Consider the following 27,745-nt stretch of genomic DNA (forward strand, 5'->3'; position numbering starts at 1 on the left):
TAAATCTGTAGTATTCTTTGTAGTATGTATGTCGTATTAACTAAGTTTTATGTTTTTTTGAAGTATTACTGGATTATTATTTTTAAGTATTCTTTGTAGTATTTCAATTGTATTTGGTAGTATTTCCATGGTATATATTTTTTGTATACCTGCAGTATTTTTGTAGTACAGTATTATATTTTGCAGTATTTTGGTTGTATTTTTGTAGTATAAATTTTGTAGTGTTGTCATAGTTGCATTTTAGGAGTATTTCTGTTTTAATACTTCTCCAGTGGCATTTTTGTAGTAATATTTTTTTTAGTAATATTTATCTAGTAGTGTTTTCCATTATAGTTTTATGTGGTGTTTTTTTGCAGCATTTATGCACAAGTATTTTTGAAGTATTTCCAAAGCAGTATTTTAGTACCTGTAGTATTTTTGGAATATTTCTATGGTAGTATGTTTGTCATATTACTGTAGTTATATTTATTAGTATTTCTGGGATAGTATTTTTGTAAAAGTATTTTGTATTAGTTTAAGAAGTGATACATTAATATATTTGGATGAATTAGACTTTGTGCATCAAAACATGGTCACGAAGATTTGGGGATGATGAGCATCCAGAGAGTCTGGCTGGTTGGAAAAAAAATACTTAAAGTGATTTAGGATCATTCAACACTGTTGTAGAGTGTCACATCACATTACAGTTCGACGTTGTATTTCAATACAATTTTTTTTTACAGAATGAAAACAAAAAAATGTATGAGGTCCCTGTTTTTAAGCTCTATATTTAAATCTAGTTTTGTATTTAATCTCATCTCATCTGATTAGCTGTACCGCTTATCCTTATTAGGGTCGTGGGGGGGCTGGAGCCCATCCCAGCCATCTCCGGACAGTGGGCAGGGGACACCCTGAACTGGTTGCCAGCCAATCGCAGGGCACACGGGGACAGAAAACTCACTCGCTCAAGTCACACCTAGGGACAATTTGGACCGGCTAATTCACCTGAAATGCATGTCTTTGGAATGTGGGAGGAAACCGGAGTGCCCGGAGGAAACCCACGCAGAGAACATACAAACTCCGTACAGTAAGGCCGGTAGCTGTATTTTTGTTGTAGAGTGATCATCACTCACACAGGAATAATCTTTTATGTATACAGTATTTAATTATATATATGTAAACCACCTTTCGGGGGGCCTTAAGCAACCAGTTAGTTTGCTGATGCCTTGGGCCATCTCTGAGGTTAGGGTAAAGATATAGGGTCAGGTCCTGGTTTATATATGTAAATCCCTCATTGCCATTATTATATAAGCTAGATGTTTGAGTTGTTGACTGTGCCTATTTTAACCCTACTTTTCATAAATACAACCTGATAACAACATTGTTACAACATAGTAATAACACCAAAAGTTATTTTAAAAATCCATATCAAAAAGTTAGCCGCGTATAAATCATTAACAAAAAAGTCACTCTGTTCTAAAAAGCTTGGTGACTCCTACAATACAGTCTAAATTTGAGCCTGGATGTGTTCCGTCCTTTGGGTTTGTATGACAGGTGTCAAATGCTCCCTGACATGTGTGTTGGTCGCGTGTGTGTGAGGGACACGGATGTATGCCATTGTATGTGTTGTGGAGCGTGTCTCACAGCTGGTTGTGTTCACTTATGCAGCGAGCATCACGTTTCACATGTGTGTGATACGTGATCGTGTTACTCAATCCGGATTAGTGGGTGTGTGCATCGGCTCCTGTTGCAGACACACACACTGTATATAAATATGTATATTTAGATTGTGAGACAGAGGCAGACAACGACAAACAGAGTAGAATTGATGATGCGACATTCAAGAATTGACGGGATGTGCAAGGCCAGAATGGAGATTAGACAAAAGTGAGCTTTTCTGGACTCAGTCTTGTCCTCAAAAATGAAACAAGGGGCAGTGATTCCTTGGCTTGTCCTTTTAGTGAAAGGTGAGTTTTGCGTAGTTTGACTCAAGTAAGATGAATTGTTTTGTTTTGATATGTTTTTTTATTCCTTAGTGTGTGAGGGCGCTGGAGGATATTTTGCCCGTAAACTTCTAAGCGACCTGATGGAGGACTACTCCAGCTCTTTGAGGCCTGTGGGCGATACTGACAAAGCTCTCAATGTTTCCCTTCAGATCACCTTGTCCCAGATTAAAGACATGGTGAGAGGAACATTTAATTCTCAGTGTGCACTATATTGACCTTTTGTGGTGTTTTAATACTTCTTTCATTTAAATCAGGGATGTCCAAAGTCCGGCCTAGGGGCCTTTTGCGGCCCATGATCAAATTTATACTGGCCCGTGGCCTCTGCCATCAAATGAATAAATTAATATGTGGTCCGCTAATAATGTTGATCACAGTATACAATAAATGTTTACTAAAAATAAATAAACCACCAAGGCAGCACGGCGGCGCAGTGGTTAGCGCTTGTGCGGCACAGTTCATGTCATGGGAACCTGTCGTGGGTTCAAATCCAGCTCCAGACTTCCTGTGCGGAGTTTGTATGTTCTCCCCGTGCTTGCGTGGGTTTCCTCCGGGCACTCCCGTTTCCTCCCACGTTCCAAAAACATGCATTTCAGGTGAATTGGCCGGTCCAAATTGTCCCTAGGTGTGAATGAGCGAATGAGTTGTCTGTCCCTGTGTGCCCTGCGATTGACTGGCAACCAGTTCAGGGTGTCCCCTGCCCACTGCCCGGAGATGGCTGGGATGGGCTCCAGCCCCCCCGCGACCCTAATGAGGATAAGCGGTACGGCTAATGAGATGAGATGAGAAATAAACCACCATTTTAGCATTTGATAGCAGTCACCCTTTGGCCACCTTGCCCTTGGCTTTCTGTGACAATTCTAGCATATAGCCTAGATGGTAGGGCGCCTGCTCTGAGACTGGGAGGTCGCTGGTTCAAGCCTCGGCCGGGTCATACCTAAGACTTACAACATTGGTACTCATTGCCTCCCTGCTTGGCGCTCATCATTAAGGGTTGGAATTGGGGGGTTTGGTCACCTAATGACTAAAATGGCTGCGCCCTGTTTGGCTGCGGCTGCATTGGCTCCGCTACAGTTTAACTGTACGGGTCAGGTGTATCAACATTTCGTTCTGTGTGCATTGTTACAAAGAATGACAATAAAAGTAAATTCTATTTTATTCTATTCTATTCTATTCTGAAATGGCGACTGTAAAAAAATAAAATAAATAAAGTTGATTGTGAGAGCCCCTGCTTCCAGGAAAATCTAAAAAAATCTCGTCTGCCGAATTTGCCAAGACACTGTGGCTGTTCTCAAAAATATAATATCATGAGGCATTGCGGGGCAAAACATGCTGACTACAAAAACTGGAAACAAAACCTGTGAAAAGGTGAAGCAACTGCAAAACTGTTGAGTGTAGCTCTTTTTTACGAAGCCCCGTGAATTTATTAAATACTATTTAAAGAACTCCTGGCTAAATAGTCGGCCCTCACACATTTTCAGCTTGCCAAATCGGACCCGCTTTCTGAAAAGTTTGGACATCACTGATTTAAATAAAACATTGGTTCAAATTATAAGATAAAACACATGTACTATCCCATAAACAAGAGCCGTACATTTAGAAATTTGTATTACATAACAGGACTCGAGACATCCTTTTTAGAAGCTGACATATTTGGCAGCCGTCTTACTACTACGAAAGCCTGAATGACCATTTTGCCAAAATAGCTTGTCCCCCTGGTCCTTTTAGTTAATGGCTACCTACCATCCACTGCTGAACCCTGCATGTGATAGTTGGCAAATCCTGTGATTCAGGAATCTTCCTCTTTTTTCCAATGTTTCTTTCATGAGCCACTCAGATTAGCCACTTGGCTGCAGGTTGTGGCTGGGTGCTAGCTACTATTGTTATTCTTAGCTAGTCCTTGCTTCGTTCTTAAGCGTCACTCACGTTCCACTGCTGGTCCATCATTGAGGCATATCTGACTTTTTTTCCATTGTTTCCTACTCAAGCCACTTGCGATGGCCGCGCAGCTCGAGCTCGCGTCTAGTTTTGTTTTCGTTTTCTACTCCTGCTTCGTCCTACAATATCATTCATCTTCCACAGTTGATGATTGAGGAATTGTTACTCAAGCCACTCATGTTAGCCACTTGGCTGCAGGCTCTAGCTCCTGACTAATCACAATTATCATTGGTAGCTGCTCCTGCTTCATACCTCAGTGTCATTCCACATCTTGTCATGCTAGCAAACGTCAATGACTTCCGTGAGTCAAGCCTCAAGTGTTAAATTTTAACACCCTGTTAATTTAAGATTAAGGGGTTTGTGTAAGTGAAAATTTGGGAAAAACTATCTGACAAATAGGTAAAACTGTCGTGATTGCTAACTCGAGTCACCTGGAGCAATCACGTGGACGCCCTCCGATTGGCTACGTGTTCCGAAGCTACTTTCCCGGCTCCGCTGCTGACGTCCGACGGCCATCTCGTCTCCCGCTTGCCCTGTACGCTTCCCTAAATAAAGAACTGTAACGAACGCTCTGGGGTTTCCTGTTCTGTTCTGGTCCTTCTGACAAAAACAGGTTAATTTTATTGTATAACTGCTCAAGAGTTTTATATATTAATAACATCTAAATAAGTGCTTAAGAAACTGCATGGAAAGGACAATAACAGACAAAAAGTAAATTAAATAATAATAGCAATAGCAATAATGGGTTGAGTAAATGCATAGATAATATATATTTAAAAAAAACATCTAAAACATTGTCACTGTTATGTAAAAGACACATATCTCAGTTTTCAGTCAATTTTGGACATGAAAAAGCTGGAGCTTATCTTGGTCCTCTCCCCTTGAAAGTCCTAACACTTTCACCTTTATGTCATGATTACGATATGCTTTACCTGTGCCCGCTCCTTTGGCGCCAACTGCCTCGGACTCCGATTGGCTCCCTGTCACTATTTATACCCTCGTCTATCTGTCACCTGTTGTCAGTCCGTCTGCAAACCTCAGTTTACTCCAGGCAAGCTTTTCGACCCTGACTCACTCCTGTTTTTGCTCCCGTCTGTTTCCCGGCTTCGACCCGTTTTTTGATCTTGGGCACGTCTACTCTCCTCTCGTGGCTTTCGACTCGTTGCTGAATCCCAACCACGTTTTTGCTCTCCTGTCCTGGCTACTGACCTGTTTTTTCCATTCCCGACACCGCCATTACTTCCCAGGGAGGTGTCACTTACGCGTTGAGAGCGACCTGCTTCCCGTGACCAGCGATCACTGTATCGTGTGTGCAATCATTTCCTTTCTTCCCAATAAAACTGAGAGAAACGTAACGCAAATGAGTCCCGTCTCCGTTCTGGTCCTGACAGTTCATCAAATGTTGTCACAAGTTATTATAGGAAGTTATTACAGTATATGTAGAATGACTCATATCTTTTCACCATTCAGAGAAAATAAATTAATAATGAACATTCATTATGAAAACAAATGTAGGATTATAATTTCTCATCGCACCATTTGGTTTAAAGTTATCACATACAAAATTTAATTTTGGATGAATATGTTTTTTTAAGTTATTGTTTTTTTTGTATTTATCCATTAATTTTCTTTTTGTATTTAACATATAGTGTAGTACTCAAATCTACTGCCCAATTTAGGATCACAGTATTTTTATTTCTGTTTCTTTGCGTCGTTTCTTTAAATTTTGTTGTAATTGATGTGCTTTAAGAATTGCTCAGCTGTTAAATGGTTTTAAATAAATCTATTTGCTGACAATTGACCTTTGAAAGCATTTTGCAGTTTAACATCAATTTTCTAAAGCTAACTATAAAAAATTGGCTGCCATTGTGAAATCTTATGCTGTCATCAATGTGATTTCAACATATTGAGAGTGAAATATTTTCCTTCTTTGTAGGACGAGCGAAATCAGGTGCTCACCACGTACCTGTGGATCAGGCAGGTGTGGCACGATGCTTACCTCAAGTGGAAAAAAGAAGACTATGATGATCTTGAGATGATCAACATCCCCAGTGACCTGGTTTGGAAGCCAGACATTGTCCTCTACAACAAGTAAATCACCTTTTCGGTCGCTACAACCACTTATAGTGACCATAACCTGTATTACTGCCAGTGTGAATATGTACACATTTATTATATATCCTTAACTAGCCTGTTTTGGGGTTTTTTCTTGCATACCTAAATTCAATCAAGGCACCTCCAAAATTATAGAATTTTTAAAACTCTCATTTCCTCAATAAAGTATGGGTTAGGCTTAAATATGATGAAAAATGCTAGATAAAAATAAAAGTAAAACAGAACATAAATGTGTGTCGGAAATATTCCATTGCCTTGAAAAGGTTCAGTGCATTTGATGCCCCCTTTCATGCTCCTCTTCTGGTGTCGCTTGCGGCATAGCGGCTGAGCCTGTGAAGGCTCAAGTGTATTACAGTAAGAGTATGTTATTATGGAAGCCCAAGAGTGCCATAATTTAATTACATTCAGTTAATGAAATGCTAAATTGTCTGTATTTATATCGTGCTTTTCAAATCACCAAATACCTCCCAAAGCACTTTACAATGTGCATCACACTTACCCATTGACACACTAATGAAAACGGCCTTAAAACAAACATTCAATTCACAAAAACATCCTTTAAATTAACCATTAATTAATAAACATAGCCCATTACAATAAAAAAAAACCCTTTGGAAAATTATTTTAATTAAGATGTTATCATAATTTAATCTTGCATGCTATTTCACTTTGAAGACCCAGTTTGTAATATTTGACTACTAGATGGCACTCTTGCCTAATGCGAACTAAGACCAATGCGAAAGCAAGCAGCAAGACGCAGAAGAAACATGGCGCCGTCTTTAGGAATAGATTCCACTATGAAAAAGAAATACAAATTTCTTGACCTATGATTTGTTTTTAAAGAAAATTAACATTGGTATGATGTAGTTTGCCTTGTATTCAAATCAATGTTTTTTTCAACTGAATGAAAGTTTTTGTACCACTGGAAGGCACTAAATGTTACACACGGTCCCTTTAAGTGAAATGAAAAAATTACATGTATTTCAACCAGCCAGACACTCTGGGGTTTCAGTACCCCCAAAGCTCTCAACGTAAAATCGCCCGTACATTACTGTAAAATCTTGTTTTTAGACCTTTTTTAGAAACCTTTCTATTTGGCTTCACTTGTATAAGCCATTGATTAAATAATTCATTCCATGAGCGTAACCAGTCCGTTTTGGGGGGTGCTCAAGCTCCCCCAAATTCAACCAAAGTACCCCCCAAAATTATAGCATTTTTCCTTAAAAAAGGAAAGCATAGGCTTAAATATGATTAAGAATGCAGGATAAAAAAAATTGTAAAAATATGAACAATGGAACGCTGGAAATACTCTACTGCCTTAAAATGGTTCAGTCGATTTAATTCCTAGCACTGCTCTTGCCCCCCCCTCCCGGCTCGAGTGGTTATGTGAAAAAATGATTTTGTTACCCATAACCATGACTTTGTAATCATCAACAGGTAATAGTCCTTGTTTTAGCTGCATTGAATCAAATGCAACAATGATCAGCCCAGTTTTAACCTTGTGTCTGTAACTTTATAATATTCAACTTGCTGACGTCATCTTCTGGCTCAAATCATCTTTGCAGGCTCTGTCATGACCTTTTGTTGCGGTGGCTTTCTCAGTTGGCATTTTGACTGTATTTCAAACAGTTTCATTCCTACTTTCAACATTTTCACCCTAGAACAGGGGTGTCCCAAACCTTTGAGAAAGTGGGCCAAATTTTGTGAGCTGAAAATAATAATAATAATTTCCTTGTATTGTCATTCTGTGTAACAATGTACACAGAACGAAATGTCGATTACACCGAGCCGATGCAGCCGCAGCCAACAGAGGGCGCCGCCATTTACCCATGTTATAAGTCTTAGGTATGACCCGGCCAAGGCGCGAACCAGCGGCCTCCCAGTCTCAAAGCAGGCGCCTTACCATCTAGGCTACTGAGCTGGTAATGTGTCAGGGCTGACTATACAGCCTGGCATTCTTTGAACAGCCTTCAATAAATGCCGTGAAAGGTTTACAGTTCGACCCCATAGGTCGCCTTTGTTAGCAGGATCTCGTGAAACAGTGCGGCTTTGCCGTCAAAACAGCTTTAAGTTGCTTCACCTTTTCACAGCTTTCGTTTCCAGTAAGCTTTTTGTAGTCAGCATGTTTCGGCTGTCAGTACCTTTTGATATTTTATTCTTTGAAAACAGCCACAGTGTTTTGGTAAATTAGGCAGACGCAGTTCTTTCGGATTTTGGTGAAAACATTTCAACTTGTCCTGGAAATGGTGGCCCTCACTGTAAACTTTCCTTCTTTTATTTACAGTTGCCATGTCGAAAATGGGGTGGGCCAAAATGTTTACAAAAGCCAAGGGCAAAGTGATTCAAGGGGTACTGTGTTCATCTGGTGAAATGATGATTTTTTTTTTTGGTATAGATTTATTTTTTACTTCTGTCAACATTACTGGTAGGCCACATCCATCCATCCATCCATCCATCCATCCATCCATCCATCCATCCATTTTTTACACTGCTTATCCTCAGTAGGGTCACGGGGTGATGGAGCCTATCCCAGCAATTTTGGGCAGTTGTGGAAAGGGACACCCTCAACTGGTTGCCAGCCAGTCGAAGGGCCACGGGCCACATATTATTAATTTAGTGACAGAGGCCACAGGCCAATAAAAATGTGATCACTTTCTTCCAGCAAAATGCACTCCGTGCCCGGAACATCAAGGTTAACAGGAAAAAAGCAGAAGGGCGCGGAGTAAAAAAGTATTCTTCTAACTCAGGAGGGCATTTTTAGCACATACTTAATAGAGAATATATTCAATTTTAAACTTTTAAGGACAAACTAAGCCGAAATTAAATATAAAAATAAAAAAAAATCAATTAACCAGACACTCTAGGTTAGGGTGGTCCTTATTTTTCGACTTTTAAAATTTCATGCTCTGACCCCTTGAATATGTTCCAATATATACAAAACGTAATTAGGCAAAGTTTCATCAAAATCAAAGGATATTTAGAGGTCGCTCAAGGCCTCTGAAATTTTGGTATGAAAAATAAGGATTTTTCGCACATTATATCAGACCTAGTGTACAAAGTTACTGGCACAATAAATAATTGTTCAATAATAAAACTGCATAAATACATGTCAACGAAATACTTATCTGACCACACCAGTAAATAATTTTGACTGTCTTTCGGATTTCAAGGAGAACAATTGTCACAAAATGGATTGGGATTATTGTGGCATTCGTTTTGACTGGCTTTCTATTATCGATTAGTATCACAGTGCCTTGGTGGTTTCAGATATTCACCACACTGAGTTCTGATTGTCAAACGTGTCACAAAAATCAAGATGGCTTCATCGAAGAGATCAAAAAAATATCTTCTGCCTCATGAAGAGGATATAACAGGGTGTAAACTACCTTCGATTCAACAAGTTTTGAGTTATTTTTTGTATCGACACATCGAATGCAAAGAGACTATCAGAGTTGCAGCAACAGCCACTGTAGAGAAATTGACATCTTTCTGGCTCAGAGCACGGATTCCTGTACGTCACACACAAAACATGGTGAAAAAAGTTGAGAAACTATTTGCTGAGTGGCAGGGACTGAAAAAGAATTCAACTCGTGAAACAGAGACACAGAGAAAAAAGGAGAATGCGTTCAAAGCCAACTTCAACAACCTGTTTGATGTGGCACATGCTGAAGCCTTGACTCTAATTAAGATGGAAGAAGACCGCGAGTTTCTTTTGGCACAGAGAGAAGATGGACGACGTGGCTCGATGACATCGGTAGACAAGGTCCTTGAGAAAAAAGAAAAAGCCACACAGAAGAGACAATATAAAGAGGAAACCAGAAAGCGTAGATCCGATCAAGAAATTGAGGCGATGAGTCAATCAGTGACATTGGAGGGCAGCAGTGAAACTTCGGTTGAGGAGGAGTCTGGCAACTTTTCTCCAGACAGCGTTGCCTGCAGTAGCTCAACTTCCGATACCAACCAATCTAAAAGAGGCAGAAAGCAAATCATCTCCCCAGAGCTGTCGTCTAGTCTGGATCGAACCGGTATTTCCGATAGGAAAGCAATGCTTCTTGTCAGTGAGACAGCAAAGAGTTTGGGACATGATCTCTCAGAATTCTCTTTAAATCGAAGCTCAATTCGGCGACAGCGGCATGAACACAGAAAAACACAGGCCACAGCTATTAAGCATGCCTTTGATCCAAAAGCTCAACTGGTTGTTCACTGGGATGGTAAACTTCTTCGTGATTTGACTGGCTCCGAGAAGGTAGATCGGCTACCAGTTTTAGTGTCTGGACCTGGAATTTCACAACTCTTGGCTGTACCGAAACTTGGATCTGGCACGGGACAGAACAGGCTCGTGCTGTGACAGACACCTTAAATCAGTGGGGTATATCTGATCAGGTGAAGGGTATGTGCTTCGACACAACCAGTTCCAACACCGGTCGCCAATCCGGAGCTTGCGTGCTTTTGGAGCAGATGCTTGGCCGTGACCTGATGCACTTGGGATGCCGTCACCATGTCATGGAGCTTATTGCAGGTTGTGCATTTTGGACGTGCATGGGATCGTCTTCTAGTCCAGAAATCCAAATCTTCAAGCGATTTAAAACGCAATGGAGCTTCATCGACTCCAGTGACTTTCAGAATGCAAACAGTGATGAGTACACCAGACAGAACATCGCAGATGTTAGAGACAGCCTCAACGGTTTCATTTCTGAAACCCTTCAAGCGAACCAACCAAGAGACGACTACCGGGAGTTGCTCGAGCTTGTCCTTGTCTATCTCGGAGGCATACCTGAGCGAGAAGTGAAGTTTATGGCACCAGGGGCGATGCATCAGGCGAGATGGATGGCCAACATCGCAGATGTTAGAGACAGCCTCAACGGTTTCATTTCTGAAACCCTTCAAGCGAACCAACCAAGAGACGACTACCGGGAGTTGCTCGAGCTTGTCCTTGTCTATCTCGGAGGCATACCTGAGCGAGAAGTGAAGTTTATGGCACCAGGGGCGATGCATCAGGCGAGATGGATGGCCAAGGTGATATATTCATTCAAGGTGTGGATGTTTCGACACCAGTTCCGACTGACTGCCCGTGAGGAAAAAGGTCTTCGTGACGTGTGTCTTTTCTATGCTAGGATATATGTTAAGGCTTGGTTCCTGTGTCCTGTGGCAGCCAGTGCTCCTCGCCATGATCTCGCTTTTCTAAAGGACCTGGTGAACTATGGGAACATCAACAAAGCCATCTCTCAAGCGACAAGCAAAAAGTTTGCAACTCATCTCTGGTATCTTTCTGAAGTCCTTGTTGGCTTGTCCCTTTTTGATCCCGACGTATCGCATGAAACGAAAACTGACATCTCGAGTGCCATGAAGTCAACCCCAGGAGCGGAAGAACCAGAAGTTAAAGGCCAGGTGGATCTGAAGTGCGTCAATGACAAGAAACTCGCAGATTTTGCAACCACTAATACCATCAAGCTGCTGCAGCTTCTCAAGATCTCCACCAGCTTCTTGGATGCAGAACCGACCACATGGAATGGCCGCATTGATTATAGAGAGGCATGTGACAAGGTGAAAGCATTGTCTGTCATCAATGACCACGCAGAGCGAGGCGTCGCACTGATTCAAAACTTCAATGGTTGTCTCACCCACAATGAAGAACAATTACAGTACCTGTTACTGGTGGTTGCAGAACATCGCAAAAGGTTCCCGAATACTCAAAAACAGACCATCGTGAAAAAGAAATGAACACTTTGTGAACATACACAACATTTGATGATAGGCTATGTTACAATGATAAACTTAATGATTCGTTGAGGTAATTGCTGAACTGAGAGCAAACGCATTGTTTTTCCAAAGACAATCGGCCTGTTTTATGTGAACTCTGAACTGGTGATTTGGAAATTATTATTCGACTATTACTCGGTAGACTGTTTGGTGTTGGCTTGGTTCTATTTTCACTTATCATATTGTTTTTGTACTGTATGCACATCAAACTGTAAGATTTGTTTTCACACTGTTTTGCATAATGCACATGATCTGTGTTGGTGAAGTTGCAAATTTAGTTCATTTTATTGACACCCAAATTTGGATGTTATTTGGAAATGTCGATCACGCACATTGAATGAAACCTCGAAAGGGTGGTGGCTGTTGAGGTAAAAATAAATACAATATTGTTATATTTACTTGTAACTTTTCTTGTGTTACAATTATAAGTAATGGACTGAAATTGGATGTTCTAAAACGCCGTACACATAGGGTTAAGATTTCCGTTTTTTCTCGAAAATTGCCAAAATTTTACCATTTTGGGAAATTTCAAAGTCGTTGAGCTACCTCTAAATATTATCCAAAATGTTCAAAATTGCACACAGTGTGTTTTTATCGATATAAGAACATATGCGGGGGGTCAGAGCCCAATATTTCCCCCCCAAAAAATTCGACCCCCATTAAGGACCACCCTACTCTAGGTGCTCAGCACCCCCAAAACTCTGAACCAAAAATCACCACTGATTCACTCATCCATAATTGGTCCCGTTTTTAGAGCAGACGAGGAGTCATCCGGCCCGTCCAACACAAATGTGAAGCTTCGTTACAATGGCGAGATCGTGTGGGATTCCCCCGCAATCACTAAGAGCACTTGCGTGGTGGACGTGTCTTACTTTCCTTTCGACTGGCAGCAGTGCAACCTCACCTTCGGGTCCTGGACTTACAATGGAAACCAGGTGTTGACAGAAATTTGGTCATTTTTAAACATGTTTTTTTAATGTATCTTTTATTTTCTTAAAACACTGTATTTTTATACACTATATTTATTTTTGTACAGTATATATTCATTTTTGTCTGTTATTTTGTTAATATTTAATTGTGTGTCTGTCTCTGTATCTGTCTTTGTCTCTGTCTGTCTGTCTCTTTCTGTCTGTCTGTTTCTTTGTCTGTCTGTGTCTGTCTGTCTGTCTGTCTGTCTGTGTTTCTGTCTGTCTGTGTCTCTGTCTGTCTGTCTGTCTGTCTGTCTGTCTGTCTGTCTGTTTCTGTGTCAAGTCAAGTCAAGTCAAGTCATATTTATTTGTACAGCCCTAAATCACGAAGAGTCTCAAAGGGCTTCACAGATTATTACACTATATTACACAGAATATTTTTCAGCTGGTTATTCATATGCTATGGAGTAGAAGTGAGTTTTAAGTTTAGATTTAAACATTTCCACTGAGGTTGCAGATCGGATCTCAGGGGGAAGAGCATTCCACAGCACCGGTGCCCGGAAGGAGAACGCTCTCGAACCAGCAGAACACTTCTTTGCTCTTGGGATCACCAGAAGACCGGCACTCTCAGATCGTAGGCTTAGGACCGGGACATAGGGGCAAATCAGTTCCGAAAGATAAGAGGGAGCAAGTCCATGTATGATTTTGTACAATACTAAGAGAACCTTGAAGTCACATCTATGGCTAACTGGGAGCCAATTGCAGGTTAGCCAAAATCAGTGTTATGTGATCGTACTTTTTTGTCCTAGTTAAAAGCCTCGCTGCGGCATTTTGTACCAGCTGAAGAGACTTGATTCTAGACTTCGGGAGACCAGAGAGTAGTGCATTACAGTAATCGAGACGGGAGGTTACAAATGCATGAATTATAATTTCAGCATCCGACTGAGACAGTATTGAACTGATTTTAGCAATGTTACGAAGATGGAAGAAAGCGGTTCTAGTAATTTTCTTTACATGCATTTCAAAGGATAGATCAGGGTCAAATATGACACCTAAATTTTTAACTGAGTCACTCTGTGTGATGGAAGAAAGCGGTTCTAGTAATTTTCTTTACATGCATTTCAAAGGATAGATCAGGGTCAAATATGACACCTAAATTTTTAACTGAGTCACTCTGTGTGATGTGACATTTGTCAATGTTCACAGCAGTTTTTGAGAATAAGTCACGGCATTTAGATGGACCAATGACTAACATTTCGGTCTTTTCAGAGTTAAGACGCAAGAAATTGAGTGACATCCACCCTTTTATCTCAATGAGGCAGGCCTCCAAATTTCCACAGTTTAGTGTGGGGGATTCCTGCAACGGAAGATATAGTTGAGTGTCGTCTGCGTAGCAGTGGAAGCTGATATTGTACTTGCGAATAATATCACCTAATGGAAGCATGTAAATGCTGAAAAGAAGGGGGCCAAGCACTGAACCCTGCGGAACACCGCAGGTGACATTAAAGGTCTCAGATGTCATTTCACCATATTTAACACAGTGCGTCCTATCTGAGAGGTAGGATCTGAACCACGAGAGGACGGCTCCTGAGAGACCAATCCATTTTTCCAACCGTTCTGGTAGGAAATTGTGGTGCCCTGTGTCAAAAGCAGCACTAAGATCCAGCAGCAGCAAAAGTGATGAAGCGCCAGAATCCATTGCCAGTAGGAGATCATTTGTTACCTTGATCAGCCGTCTCAGTAGAGTGGTTAGCCCTGAATCCTGATTGCATGGATTCAAAAAGGTTATTCTCGGATATGAAAACATTCAGCTGCTGTGCCACTACTTTTTCAAGTGCTTTAGAGAGGAAAAGTAGGTTTGACACAGGTCTATAATTACTTAAGATTTCTGGATCAAGGTTGGGTCGTTCTAGTGTGGGTTTAATAACGGCGGACTTAAAAGCTGCTGGAACTACACCTGAGGAGAGTGATAAGTTTATAATATTTAGAACTGAAAGCCCAAGGACGCCAAAAAGACTTTTAATAAGTGAACCTGGGAGCGGGTCGAACTGGCAAGTTGTCGGTTTGGCCGCATTCACCACCTGTTTGAGATCATCAAGTGACAGTTCACTAAAACCGGACAATTTCCCAGGACAGCCACCCTGTCGTGCATCTGTAGATTTCAGCCCTTTAATATGTGTGGCATTAATAATTTCTTTAGCAATTTCTTCCTGTATGCATTGAATCTTCTTAGTAAAGAAGACCATTAAGTCATGAGCAGAGTGCGTCGAACTATCTGCGATAGTCTGTTGCCTTGTAAGCGATGATACAGCGTCAAAAAGGGCTTTGGGATTGTTCTTTTGAGACGCAATCACCTTCGAAAGGTAGGCCGATTTTGCAGAGGCAAGGGCCGCTTTATACTTTAACAAGCTGTCACACCAGGTTTGATGGAAAACCTCAAGCTTGGTAGCTCGCCATTTTCTTTCCAATTTCCTGCATTCTTGTTTAAGGGTTCTAGTTTCATCAGTAAACCAAGGCGTGCGTCTTTTAGGACGTGATTATTGCTTTATGGGCGCTATTGAATCCAGGACACTAGTCAGGGTGGTATTGAACTCATTCATGAGTGAGTCAATCGAGCCATTGTATGAAGGAAAGGACGCAACTGCTCCAGGAAGGAGTTCAAAGAGCTCAGAAACTGTGCCATTGCTTATATGCGTCCGCTAAATCCTTCAGCTTTTTTAACACTACATTTAGCAAGCACCTCAAATGTAATTAAATAATGATCCGAGATAGCGGTAGTACACGGTAACACCATAATGTTCGAGGTTAAAACTCCTCGAGTCAGAATCAAGTCTAGCGTGTTCCCATCTTTATGGGTTGGCAAAAAAAGTTGATTAAAACCAAATGCATCAATTAGAGACCTAAACGCAATAGTAAGTGAACTGAGTGGGGAGTTCATATGAATGTTAAAGTCACCCATAATTCTAATTTTGTCTGCATAGGTTACTAGTTCAGACATAAGTTCAGCAAATTCGTCTAAGAAAGTTGTGTATGGCCCAGGTGCGCGATAGATGGTTATTACATAAATTGACAATAGAGAGGACCGCATCACAAGAGCCTCAAACGCCTTGTAATTATTAGAGGTACGAGGATTAAATTTGAGCGATTTTTCAGAAATGAGCGCCACCCGTTTTCAACGTGCATGCTATATGGCTACTCTCGTAATCAGGGGGAGAAGCATAATTTAGCGCTAAATACTCATCCGGGCGTAACCAAGTTTCACAAAGACCCATACAGTTTATAATCACGAATAATGTTATCAACAAGTAATGCTTTTGGAGCAAGCGATCTAATATTTAACAGACCAAATTTTAGCTTTGCTGAATCATTTCACTTAGCTGAACTCTTTGTAGTCTTTGTCGAGATCTTCAAAAGATGCCGCGGTTGTGGCTTTTCGTGTGCGCTGAGTGTAAAGCTTCGGTTGTCCGGCGAGGAATGAATGGTGAAATTAGTTATATCCTCGTGTCCATCTTGCTGCTTAGACTTCGCACGCTTCACACATCTACCTGCACGCCAACCACGCTTCTGGTTTCTGTCCTTACGGCGACGTTGTCGTTGTTTATTAGAAAGAATAGCTGTCCACAAGGATGCCGGATCTCTTTGATGTTCGTTCGGTATATCATAGGCGGTATAAAAAGTGCCGGAAAAGTTCGTCCCTACTGTAAGTGTTTTTGGCCACACATGTGTCCAAAAGTGAAAAGCAAAAAAGACAAGAGAACGGCAATATATAGAAGATTAGCTGGAGAGCATCTAGCCGCATGCATGTATCCATGCGCCGCCGTGCTGTGTCTGTCTGTTTCTGTGTCTGTCTGTTTCTTTGTCTGGTTGTCTGTGTTTGTCTGTCTGTCTGTCTGTGTTTCTGTCTGTCTGTGTCTCTGTCTGTCTGTCTGTCTGTCTGTCTGTCTGTCTGTCTGTCTGTCTGTCTGTCTGACTGTCTGTCTGTCTGTCTGTCTATCTGTCTATCTATCTAATACACACACATAAATATGTATTTATATTATTCAATGTATTGTTTTATTAGTTATGGTAAAATATTTGGGGAAATTCAATGTTCCATCCTCAACAGGTAGATGTGAGCTTGGGTATGGACAGCGGCGATCTGTCGGACTTTGTTGAGAATGTAGAGTGGGAGTGCCATGGTATGCCGGCGGTGAGGAACGTGATGATGTACGGTTGCTGCTCGGATCCTTACACGGAAGTCACATACACTTTGCTTCTCAAGCGACGTTCCTCCTTCTACATCTTCAACTTGCTGCTGCCTTGCTTCCTCATCTCCTTCCTGGCGCCGCTCGGTTTCTACCTGCCGGCCGACTCCGGGGAGAAAGTTTCCTTGGGGGTTACTGTCCTGCTGGCTCTCACTGTCTTTCAGTTGCTGGTGGCCGAGAGCATGCCGCCTGCAGAGAGCATGCCCTACATAGGTTGGTGGTGCTGTGACACTCATTTCTAACTTTGCAAGTAATCTTTTGATTATTTGGTCAATGAATCAGATAAACCAGGGTTGGGCAAACTACGGCTTTGTCATCAGGCCTACCAAACAAAAAAATGTCAAAATATAGTGACAGTTTATAAAATAATAAATGAACTACCACTAATAAAAATGTTTTTTGGTCACAACTTTGTCCCAATTTTCACTTTGTTTGTCGAATACAAAATGCTACTGTAGAAATACTAAGAAGGACTATAAAACTGACTAAAATAAAATACTTTTGCTAAAATCAGGGACACAATGTATTGTTTTGCTTCCATTCTGAAAAGAAAAATACTATAGAAATACTGTACTACAAATACAAATACAGTAATACTATAAAACATAAATACCACAGAAATATTATAAATACATACAAAAAAAAACAACTATACATAAAATACAAAAATTCAACTCGAGTAATATCACAAAATATATAAAAGAAATGTTACAAAAATACTACTATGAGAATACTACAAAAGGATTACATAAATACTCCAAAGATCTGACTACATAAATACTGCTAAAGTACAAAAAAATAAGACTACACTCATACTAAAAACTGTATATCAAATTTCATGCCTAAAACAGGGACGTAATACATTATTTGGCTTTTATTGTGAGTGTTTCAAAACCAATTTGATTACACTAATCGATTCAAAAACAAATATAAAGAAAAATACTGTAACATGGTCATGCCTGTGTGTACATTTATTCCATCCTTCCATGGATCAATTATCTGCACTGCTTATCCTCAGTAGGGTCGCAAGGGTGCTCGAGCCCATCCCAGCTATCTCCGGGCATTGGGCAGGGGACACCCTGAACTGGTTGCCAGCCAGTCGCAGGGCACAGAGAGACAGAAAACTCACTCGCTCAGTCACACTTAGGGACAGTTTTGACTGGCCAATTAACCTGACTTGCATGTTTTTGGAATGTGGGAGGAAACCGGAGTGCCCGGAGAAACCCCATGCAACCACGGGGAGAACATGCAAACTACACACAGGAAAGTTCGATCTCATGACCTCAGAACTGTGCCGCACACATGCTGACCACTGCGCCACCGTGCCGCCCAAACTACATACATAAATACATAAAATAATATTTTTAATATCAAAAGATAAAAAAACAAGATTAACTCAAGATGAGTTAAGGTAATAAGATAAAACACAGTTAAAGGGGCTGTAGTGCAAAAATAGTCCAAGTATAGTCCAGTTTAAAGTGTCTGCGGTGTAATAAAGTTTTTGTAGTGTGCTGAACGTGTGCGCTGCCGTGCTGCAATTATATTTATTCATAAATATGGCCAAATTTCCTAACCCAAAGTGGCCCTTGACTCCAGATGCCAGACCCTGCAATATATGTTTTATTTCAATCGCTGTACTCTAATCCCTCGTTTATCGCAGTCAATGGGGACCAGAATGCCCTGCAATGTGCAAAAACCTGCAAAAATCAAGCTTTGCCAGCCTATGCTCTTAGCACTCTTCAAACGGGGATTATGGATTGCGGCCACATGAGCGCTTTTGAACTGGAAAGAACGGGAGCAAAAATTCTGCCACACATGATTCTGGGCCCGCGCTCCCTGCAATATTTTACTTTGGATAATGGTTAATGGCCGCACGGTGCTGTTCATAGTAGGTTGAAAGAACAGGGAAACAAAGCCAAACATGACACAAATGTGCTTTCCTAGCCCCCACTCTGGACAATACTTACTGGAGATACCGGATCACTTCCCAAACAATGCATTTCACTTTAGGTAGAACAAAATGACATACTTTAGCAGCCCAAACCAAGGAAAAAAGTGCTCTGCCAGCCTCTGCTTTCAGCAATAGTTGACCACAGCCAAAACAGTGCAGTTCATTTTCATGCCACAATGGCACACTTTACCAGCCGAACTGAAACTAAAACCCGCTCTGCTGGCCTCTGCTCTGAGGTATATTCAACCGGCCCAGCCCTAAAAATTAAATGACTGGAATTGGACCATTAAAATTGCATATACATATCAAACATTAGTAACAAAATAGTTCCTAGTATGTAATACTAATGTGTAATGTGTGCATTTGATTAAATAACATTATGAATATAGAGGAAAATGACATTTTATTTACATTTGTTGTGACGGGACTTTTTCTGGTCAAGTAGAGTACCAGGTAGATGCAGAGAGGGGTGGGGCAGAGGTTTCAAATTAAAACTGATTAGGAAACTCCACTTGCAAGGAGTGTCCTGCAGACTTCTTTGCTCTAACCGCCCCTTAATTGTCCCAATCGTCGATTGTTTAAGGCCATGTTCCTTGCTTCTTCCTTTAGCATCACTGCATGTTGTGTGACTCATAACTGATAAATACATTACAAAAAACGCAGTATTATATCGCATGAACTCGCATGAAAGTCTTTACAAAGCACATGACATTCTGAACGAAGAGATAAAACAGCACAGTGGGACATAGTACAGCCAATAGCATCTCCACATCTCAAAATTTTAAAAGTTCTTTTTGGGCACACCCAACAAATTATGGTAGATGTCCTGTAGTGGGAAACATGTTGTAATGAGTCACCAAAAAACAACGTATTCCACACCATAACTTGAAAATGTTGTGCATGAGGGACTCCTTAACCTGGGAGTCCACTGCGTGTGTGTAACTGTAACACATTGAGTGCCATTAATAGCTTTAAACACCAAACATTTATTGAAGTAAGCTGGTATTACATTTATTTTTACTTAGTTTTGTTTTCTAGGCAAGTACTATATTGCCACCATGACGATGATCACAGCTTCCACATCTCTCACTATCTTCATTATGAACATTCATTTCTGTGGTGCGGAGGCCAAGCCTGTCCCTCACTGGGCCAAAGTCCTCATCATAGACTACATGTCCAAGATTTTCTTTGTCTATGAGGTCGGAGAGAACTGCACCACCCCTCGGGGTGAGAAGACCCCACTCTACCTGGACGAAAGCATCAACGACACCAGCTACGACCAAGACGACTTTGACACCCAGCACCATTGCAAAAAACAGCATCACCTCTCACATGAGGAAGAACGCAAAGCTGCTCCTCAGACTCCCTATCTTCCGAATGCGAATGGAGGACTGAAGGAGCAGATTCTCTACCCTGAAGATAAGTACCAGCTGCCCACCTGCCCTTGCTGCTGCCCTTGCCTCCAACACAAGCAGGTAGAAAACCAGAATACTTTCAAGAAATCACTGTTTTAGCTCGATACTGATACTGTCAGGTGACTGACAGGATAAAAAGGCAAACATTTTCACAACGTAGTACTCCAATGCGATGCCCCCTAAGAACAGTTGAAAAAAAAAAGATTGAATAAGTCCATTTCAGTGTTCTCGTTTGCCCGCGTCCAATGTTCCCTCTAATTTTCCACGGGTCTGAGCGTTCACACAAAGTCGGTGAGCAACGCTTGAAACAACAGTGAGCCACCATAATCCCAAGTGTGGCAAGATAATTAATTATCAAACACGTCCAAAACTTGACATCAAGTTACAATTTGCTGAGTTTCCGGCAATGCAAAATAATTTTTCTCTTTTGAATGAATTGACTCATGTACTATTGCAAAGGTTGTACGGCCTACAAACGTCGTTTGTTCTTACAATTCTTTAACAAGATATACATTTCTTTTTATTTCCTGATATATTTTGTCGCATAATATTAACATTTTTGGGGGCTTATTTAGTCGGTTGTAAGATACAGAACTGTACTTAATCACATTTTTTAGTGGAAGTACAATGTTGGCAACAAGATGCCCTTGATATAATTGAGAATTATTTGAATGCAACCTAAACTTTTTATTCTTTTTTCAGTGTTTTTTTTTTCCTTTTTTTTTTAAAAATTGCTTTAAAAAATCTCATTGTGTTTATTTTTTCCGAGCTGTTACTTTTTCCTTTTTGTTCTCTATTTACTTTTTTCCAACATTTCTTTCTTTTCTTTTTTTCTGGCTTTTTTCTAAATTTTTCCTTCTTTTTTTCTTTTCCTTTTGTTTCTTTTTTTCTCTCAGCTTTTCACTACTTTTTCATTTTGGTATTTTTTTCTTTTTTGTTCTATTCCCCCCTTCCTTTAAGTCATGTTGTGCATAATTGTACTTAATATTTGGTCATGTTGGGATTAAAGAAGCAAAAACAACCTGAAGAGCCGTTTAGGACCCGAAAGAGCCGGTTCCTTTTTAGTGAGCTGAAACTAAGAAGCCGGTTCTCGACATACTCTACTAACTTTACTCAACTTCGTTCGACTTCAAAATACCGCATTTAGGACACAACGTCAGGGGAACCTGTGTATTTTCACCTTCACGCACTGTAACTTTGACTTAAGTCGCTTCTAAGTAATTTTGAGCCCTCATTTTTGTGCGCTAGCTAGATTTTCTTGTGCGCTGAGAATGTGCGAGCAGTGCGCAATTGCGCACGTGTGCACCTTAGAGGGAACACTGCCCGCGTCCCTGCATCCTAGACGCACCATTTTTGCTGGGGACGCATAGTGTCAAATCAACGTGCGTCCCCGGGACGCAACTCTTTCGACACAAAATTGTCATTATTACCCGATTACTTTTATTTTTAACAAAGTTTTACCGCACTCCAAACTTTTTGTCAGGCAGATCCGACATTGTTGTTTTGGTCTCGCGGTTCGAGTTTTCGTCTGCACGCCGATCTCGGCAAACGAGATCTCGTTGCTTCGAAATTACGTCATTGTTGTGGTGCTTGTCGTCGAGGGAAGGTGAAAATTAACACCAAATTGGTCATTTCTTCAGTGTCAGTAATAAGTCGAAACATAATACAGAAAGTGATAACAACGCAATAATTCCGGCTTGAAAAAACTGCGGAGAAATTCTTCGGAAGATCACTGAGGCAGGAAAACATGTGTGTTGAAGTGAACGATTCGACGAAAGAAAATAAACAAAAGAATACTCCTAGCAAGAAAAGGACTTTTCTGCCAAAATGGACTAAATTATATTCCTGGTTACGCTATGAGGAGGATGGTAATGGATTGGACCTTGAGAAGGCCTTACAACTGTGGCGGGACATCAAACCACGAAGAATATATGAACTGCAAAATCAGAAGTGATAACTTGCTTTGTATTACCAATTAACTGTGATGATTAAAACTGCATGAATATATAGATTAATATTTCAGCAATATTATTTTGTATAATGTACAATATTGTGAACTGAAGTGATAACTGCTTTGTATTACCAATTAACTGTGATGATTGAAACTGAATGAAAATATAGATTAATATAATTTTTTCAGCAATATTATTTTGTATAATGTACAATATTGTTGTGAACTGAAAAATCTTGAAGTGATAAGTAAGTTGTATTACCAATAAACTGTTGATTAAAACTGAATGAATATATGGATTTATATTATATATTTGTCGCCGATTTACAATTTCAACCCCGATAACACTAAATTTTGGGGCCCTCTAGATCTCTGTTGGGACCCATTGATTTTTGAGCAGAGGTAAAATGAACACTGCCATTTCACCCTATTTTTCAAATAATTAACCCGTGATAGCCAGTAATAACATGATAAATGGTTATTTTAGAAATTCAAACAAATAAATTTCAGTTCATGGGCTTCAAGGAATAAAACGCATCTATTGAAGTATAGTTAATAGTTTTTAGGCAATTAATTTGATTTATTATACAACAAACTAAATTCCAATTTGTAGGTTTTATTGAGGGCAGCACGGCGGAGCAGTGGTTAGTGTGTGTGCGGCACAGTTCTAAGGTCTTGGGAACGTCCTGTGTGGGTTCAAATCCAGCTACCAGACTTGTGCATTTTCAGGTGGATTGGCCGGTCCAAATTGTCCCTAGGTGTGAATGAGCGAGCGAGTTGTCTCTCCCTGTGTGCCCTGCGATTGGCTGGCAACCAGTTCAGGGTGTCCCCTGCCCACTGCCCGAAGATAGCTGGGATGGGCTCCAGCACCGCCGCGACCCTACTGAGGATAAGTGGTGCAGCTGTAGGATGAGATGAGATGAGGCTTTATTGAGCAAACAACCCAAAAATGTGAAGTTGTTTTGCTAGCTTTCTGGCTACCTTTTTAGCTTTGTAGTTTACTATCTTTCTTTTTTTCTCGCGATTTTGCAAACGATCTAGCAAGCTTTTTACATTTTTTGCTTGATATCTAGCTAGCATTTGATCTTTTTTTGCAAAGTTATCAAGCTAAACTTTTCGTCTCCTTTCTAGCTTCCTATCTAACTTTTTAAAACTTTCTATCTGACTATTTAATTGGCTTTTTACTCTTTTAACTAGCTATCTAGCTTTTTTGGTTAGTTCTCTAGCTATTTAGTTGGCTTTTTACTCTTTTAGCGAGCTATCTCGCTCCCTTTTGTCTTTTTTTACCTGTTTACTTTTTTAGCTAACTATTAGGCTACTTTTTAGCTATTTAGCAAGTCATCTAGTTAGCTAAGTTTTTATTTTAAAAAATTATGTCTAACTGGGTGCCCTTTGCGCTAATTAATAACACAAATAGCTCACAAACGGAGACCCTTGCCTAGAGATTGGCCTGTTGTGATATGAGTGCATTGAAAAATAGTGTAATAACATTTAACAGCTACAAAAAAATCCTAAATAAATTACAAGATACATCTTTTCACAGTTTTGCATGCTTTTTATGTCAGGGCCCAAATGCGGACCACAATGGATTTGGTCAAACCCCACAAGCAGGGGCGTTTAATTAAACAGCAACAACAAATGACCTCACTGGCAGGAAGGGTATGTGGGACCAGAACTGCTGAGGAGGACAACTTGAGAGGAAAGCTCGCGAGGAATACTAGACAGGAGGTCTTGGAGTGAAGACAAATCTTGAAGGGAATATTTGGGGATATATTTAAGGAAGATGGTTAGGGGGGACGATCATGGGACGAAGAGGAAACCGGAGGAGGATTATATTTATGAAGCAGGTCTTGGAGTGGCGAAACCAGAACGTGGGGGGAATTGAATAAGGAGGTTGTGGGAGGCAAAACATTTCGTTTTGGTAAGTGAAAGTCTTCAGGAATCAAACCGGTTAAGCAAAGTGAGGTATTCATAGTAGAGGTGGCTGATTGACTGATTGAAAACACCTAGGGAAAGGAAAAGTGAGCGGAACTGGAAAATGGGGTAAAACTGCCATCTTTTGGAGAAAAGAGGGACTGCTGGCACCAAACCATTTTAGGGTGGTTACAGCCTGGGAGAAGAAACTGTCCCTGAGCCTATTTGTCTTTGTTCTAAGCTACCTGTACTACTTACCAGAGGGCAATGATCCAATTTTAATGAACACAGAAAATTGATTTGAAACTTTCTCTACTTTGAGCCGAAAATTCCCTTTCAGTCAGGTTTTCTTTTTTTTGTGGAAAAATTGTATTTATTTTCATCCAGGGCATTGTGAAGAGGATTGTGTTTTCCTTCCCCTGCAATTTTGTTTATATATCCAGTTTCTGAGATGAGAAGTTGGTCAAAATAAGAGCTGGAGAAAACATGTTCCTCCGGATTTTTTGTCACACAATATTTTGTGCAGAATTTAGCTACAGAACAATGGCTGTAGGAATTTGAAAGTGGCAAGGAAAACATGGCTGATCATCTTTCTTGTACAAGAAGAGTAGTCTGAAGAACTGAAACCCACGGGAAAAGAAACCAAAACAGTGTAAATTTCCACTATAAAAGGCATCTTTCAAACCAGTTTTAAAAGGACCCAGCATACCGATAGCCAGTTCAGCTCCATAATAACATTAAACTAAAATTATGGGATAAACTGTAAAATCACAACTTAATAAATGAAAGTCCAAAAGGTAAATGTCATCAGTTGACTGGAGATAATGAATTGTTAATGGTTAAGCGCCCCCAACCGAAAAAGTAATGTGCGCCTCTGGTCAATGCTTTCAGCAATAGGAAGAATGGATTGCTGCCGTGTAAGTGCAGTTTATTTTCGGCAAAATAACAGCAAAAAATAACAGGTCTCTGCTCGCAACAGTATGCGACCAAGGATAATGGACAAAGGCGCATCTGTACAGTTACTTTTTGGTGGACGGACTGGTAATTTAAGACAAAAGTCAAGTCAAGTCATGTTTATTTGTATAGCCCTTAATCACAAAACATCTCAAAAAGCTGCACAGACTATTATAGACTACAGACTACTATTAAACTATCCCTGATTTAAAATCCACATGAAGACAAAGGAGAAACCTTGAGGTAATCCCCCTTCAAGGATGAAAAGAGAGCTGCAATGTGCGATTGGGGATAATGGATCGCGACTGCACAAATCCAGTTAATTTTTAGGTGGACAGAATGGATAAAGAGACGTGCCAAGCATGAAGAAAATAAAACTATGAAACACAGTAAGCAGAAACAAACGCAAACATACCTGGCAACCTGCGGGAAGTGAAAAGGACACACAAGACGATAATAGCATAAGAACTTGAACACAGCTTGACAAAGATTTCTGATCGAAATATTCTTTTAAAGGGTTCAGCATAATCAAATGTGTGTGGTGATTAGGCACAACTGCACCCAGTTCAAACCACAGTTGGGGGCCTTTTGTCGTATGTGTGTCAGACCCTAAAAAGAGTTGCAGAACAATAAATTAAAGGCCATCTGCAGTTAGAATCTCAACTTTCTTTGTGAAGTGAGCTTGTTTTTTTTTTTGTTTTACTGAGGAACAGTCAATGCCGCTTGTCAGCCTTGGTAAAAATGACATATATAGATGCAAAACGATGGTCATTAAGTGTCATTAAGTCGCGTTGTGTCTTTTTCAGCTGGTGAGGAACATCCAGTACATGGCCAACTGCTTCCGCGAGCAAAGGACGACGTGTGTGAAGGCCGCCGAGTGGAAGAAGGTCGCTAAGGTGATGGATCGTTTCTTCATGTGGATCTTCTTCCTCATGGTCTTTCTCATGAGCGTCCTAATTATCGCCAAGGCCTCCTGACACTTTGCTTTTCAACACTAATCCCGAAATATCCTTTCCGTGGTCACATTATTCCCGTGTGGAATAAATCAGAGATGTTTCCAATGTCAGCGTTGTTTGCGTGTTGTCACTTTGTTCATTTTGCTGGGACACCTAAGACGGCAAGGGAGCAGGAAAACAATCGACGACATAATAAGACGCTACCTAAACTGTTTAATATTAATTGACTGTAGGCTGGGGGTCACCAACCTTTTGGAAATTTAAAGCTACTTCTTTGTTACTTATCAGCTTGACAGGCTACCTGGTAGCCCTTGTTGCTTCTTGTCGTCAATTGTCTCCAGAGAGAAGATTAGGAAAGTTTTCTGTTGCGTCCTTACTCATTTTTCACGATGTGGTACATGGATCACTTAAAGACCTAGGTTGTTGGGGTGTAGGGATAATCTCTGGCTGGCTATAGAAATCTCTCCCCCCGACCTCTTTCATTCCTTCTGCAGAACCGACAGTCACACCCCACCCACACTTGAATCAATTTTCTAACATGTTGATTAGATTCAATTGTAATTCAAACAAAACCATGGTTTTGTTCTCGTGTCGGGCATTTGATGATTTCTTATCATAAAATGTTTAGTTTGGGACATATACCCAAACATGCATGCTTGGCAGAAAACTAACCATGGGCAACCAAATTGTGAGTTTTCTTTTTGTCAATCATGTCCAAGTCTGTGTACAATGCTAAATGGGCCCGCAGGGGAGGGGACATGAGGGAAAGTCTGCTTTCGCCCCATCTCTACGCACTTGGGTGGAGTCAAGTCACATCGGCTATAAAAGGTGTATGCGCGCACCATTTACTCAGTTTTGCTGTCGGATGGGGGGCGGCTAGGCATCACACCAAGCCATGGCCCAACGGGCCACCACCCTGGGGTGCTGGGCTAACGGGTCGAGATCTTTAGATCGCCCGTAGGCCTTCAAATGTTTCCTGCCGCTGGCATGATCTATCAAAAACAGGTGTCTGTTTTTTGGGTAGATGCTACGCTTAGCACACCTCAAGTCCCCAAACTATGCCAGTTTTATAGAAATCCGTATTTCTTTAAGTAATTATAATGTTGCCATCTCTATTCAACTCCCCCTTCCCCACACAGTTCCATTACCTTTGTCAATTAGAAGTCCGCGATTCCCTCCCTTGTCAACAATGTCCTTTGTTTTATTTTTTAATTAAACTTTCCTTGCCATGTAAATACATTGTAGTTTGCTTAGAATCAAACACCGTGGTTTGTGTTTATACATTTTTTCTATGGACTGATTAATTCATAATCAATATCAAATAACAGCAAAAGTGATAATTTAAAGCTAAAATACCATATGTTTGGAGGATTGGACTTTATTTTTGGGACAAATTCTCCAAATAGAAATCATTTAAAGCAAATTTCCCTAAAGTCAGGTCAAGTCATGTTTATTTGTATAGCCCTTAATCACAAGGAGACTCAAAGGACTGCACAGACCACAAATTATTGCAAACTACTAACCATTACTAAACCATCACTTGATGTAAAACCTACTCAAGGGCAAGGAAAAACCCAAAAACCTCAGCATGAGGAAAATGAAAAAAAACTTGAAAAGTGACCACACATGAGGTAATCCCCCTTCCAGGATGACCAGG

At 40.6% G+C, this 27,745-nt stretch overlaps 2 protein-coding genes across 2 annotated transcripts; both read left to right on the plus strand.

The window, feature by feature from the left end:
• The first annotated feature begins 1,900 nt into the window (after positions 1-1,900).
• Positions 1,901-26,109, plus strand: chrna9a (cholinergic receptor, nicotinic, alpha 9a). Its single transcript, XM_088341172.1, has 7 exons — positions 1,901-1,946; positions 2,016-2,161; positions 5,857-6,011; positions 12,550-12,730; positions 16,809-17,160; positions 19,937-20,373; positions 25,939-26,109. The coding sequence occupies exons 1-7, from the start codon at positions 1,901-1,903 to the stop codon at positions 26,107-26,109; spliced, it is 1,488 nt and encodes a 495-aa protein (XP_088197298.1).
• Positions 9,586-11,756, plus strand: LOC148361947 (uncharacterized). The gene has a single exon (XM_088342894.1). The coding sequence runs from the start codon at positions 10,428-10,430 to the stop codon at positions 11,754-11,756; it is 1,329 nt and encodes a 442-aa protein (XP_088199020.1). The 5' UTR covers positions 9,586-10,427.
• Positions 26,110-27,745: the final 1,636 nt, after the last annotated feature.

Source organism: Urocampus carinirostris, chromosome 8 (genome assembly GCF_059441175.1).
Source record: "Urocampus carinirostris isolate Australia breed hairy pipefish chromosome 8, RoL_Ucar_1.0, whole genome shotgun sequence".
In the NCBI taxonomy this organism is placed as follows: Eukaryota; Metazoa; Chordata; class Actinopteri; order Syngnathiformes; family Syngnathidae; genus Urocampus; species Urocampus carinirostris.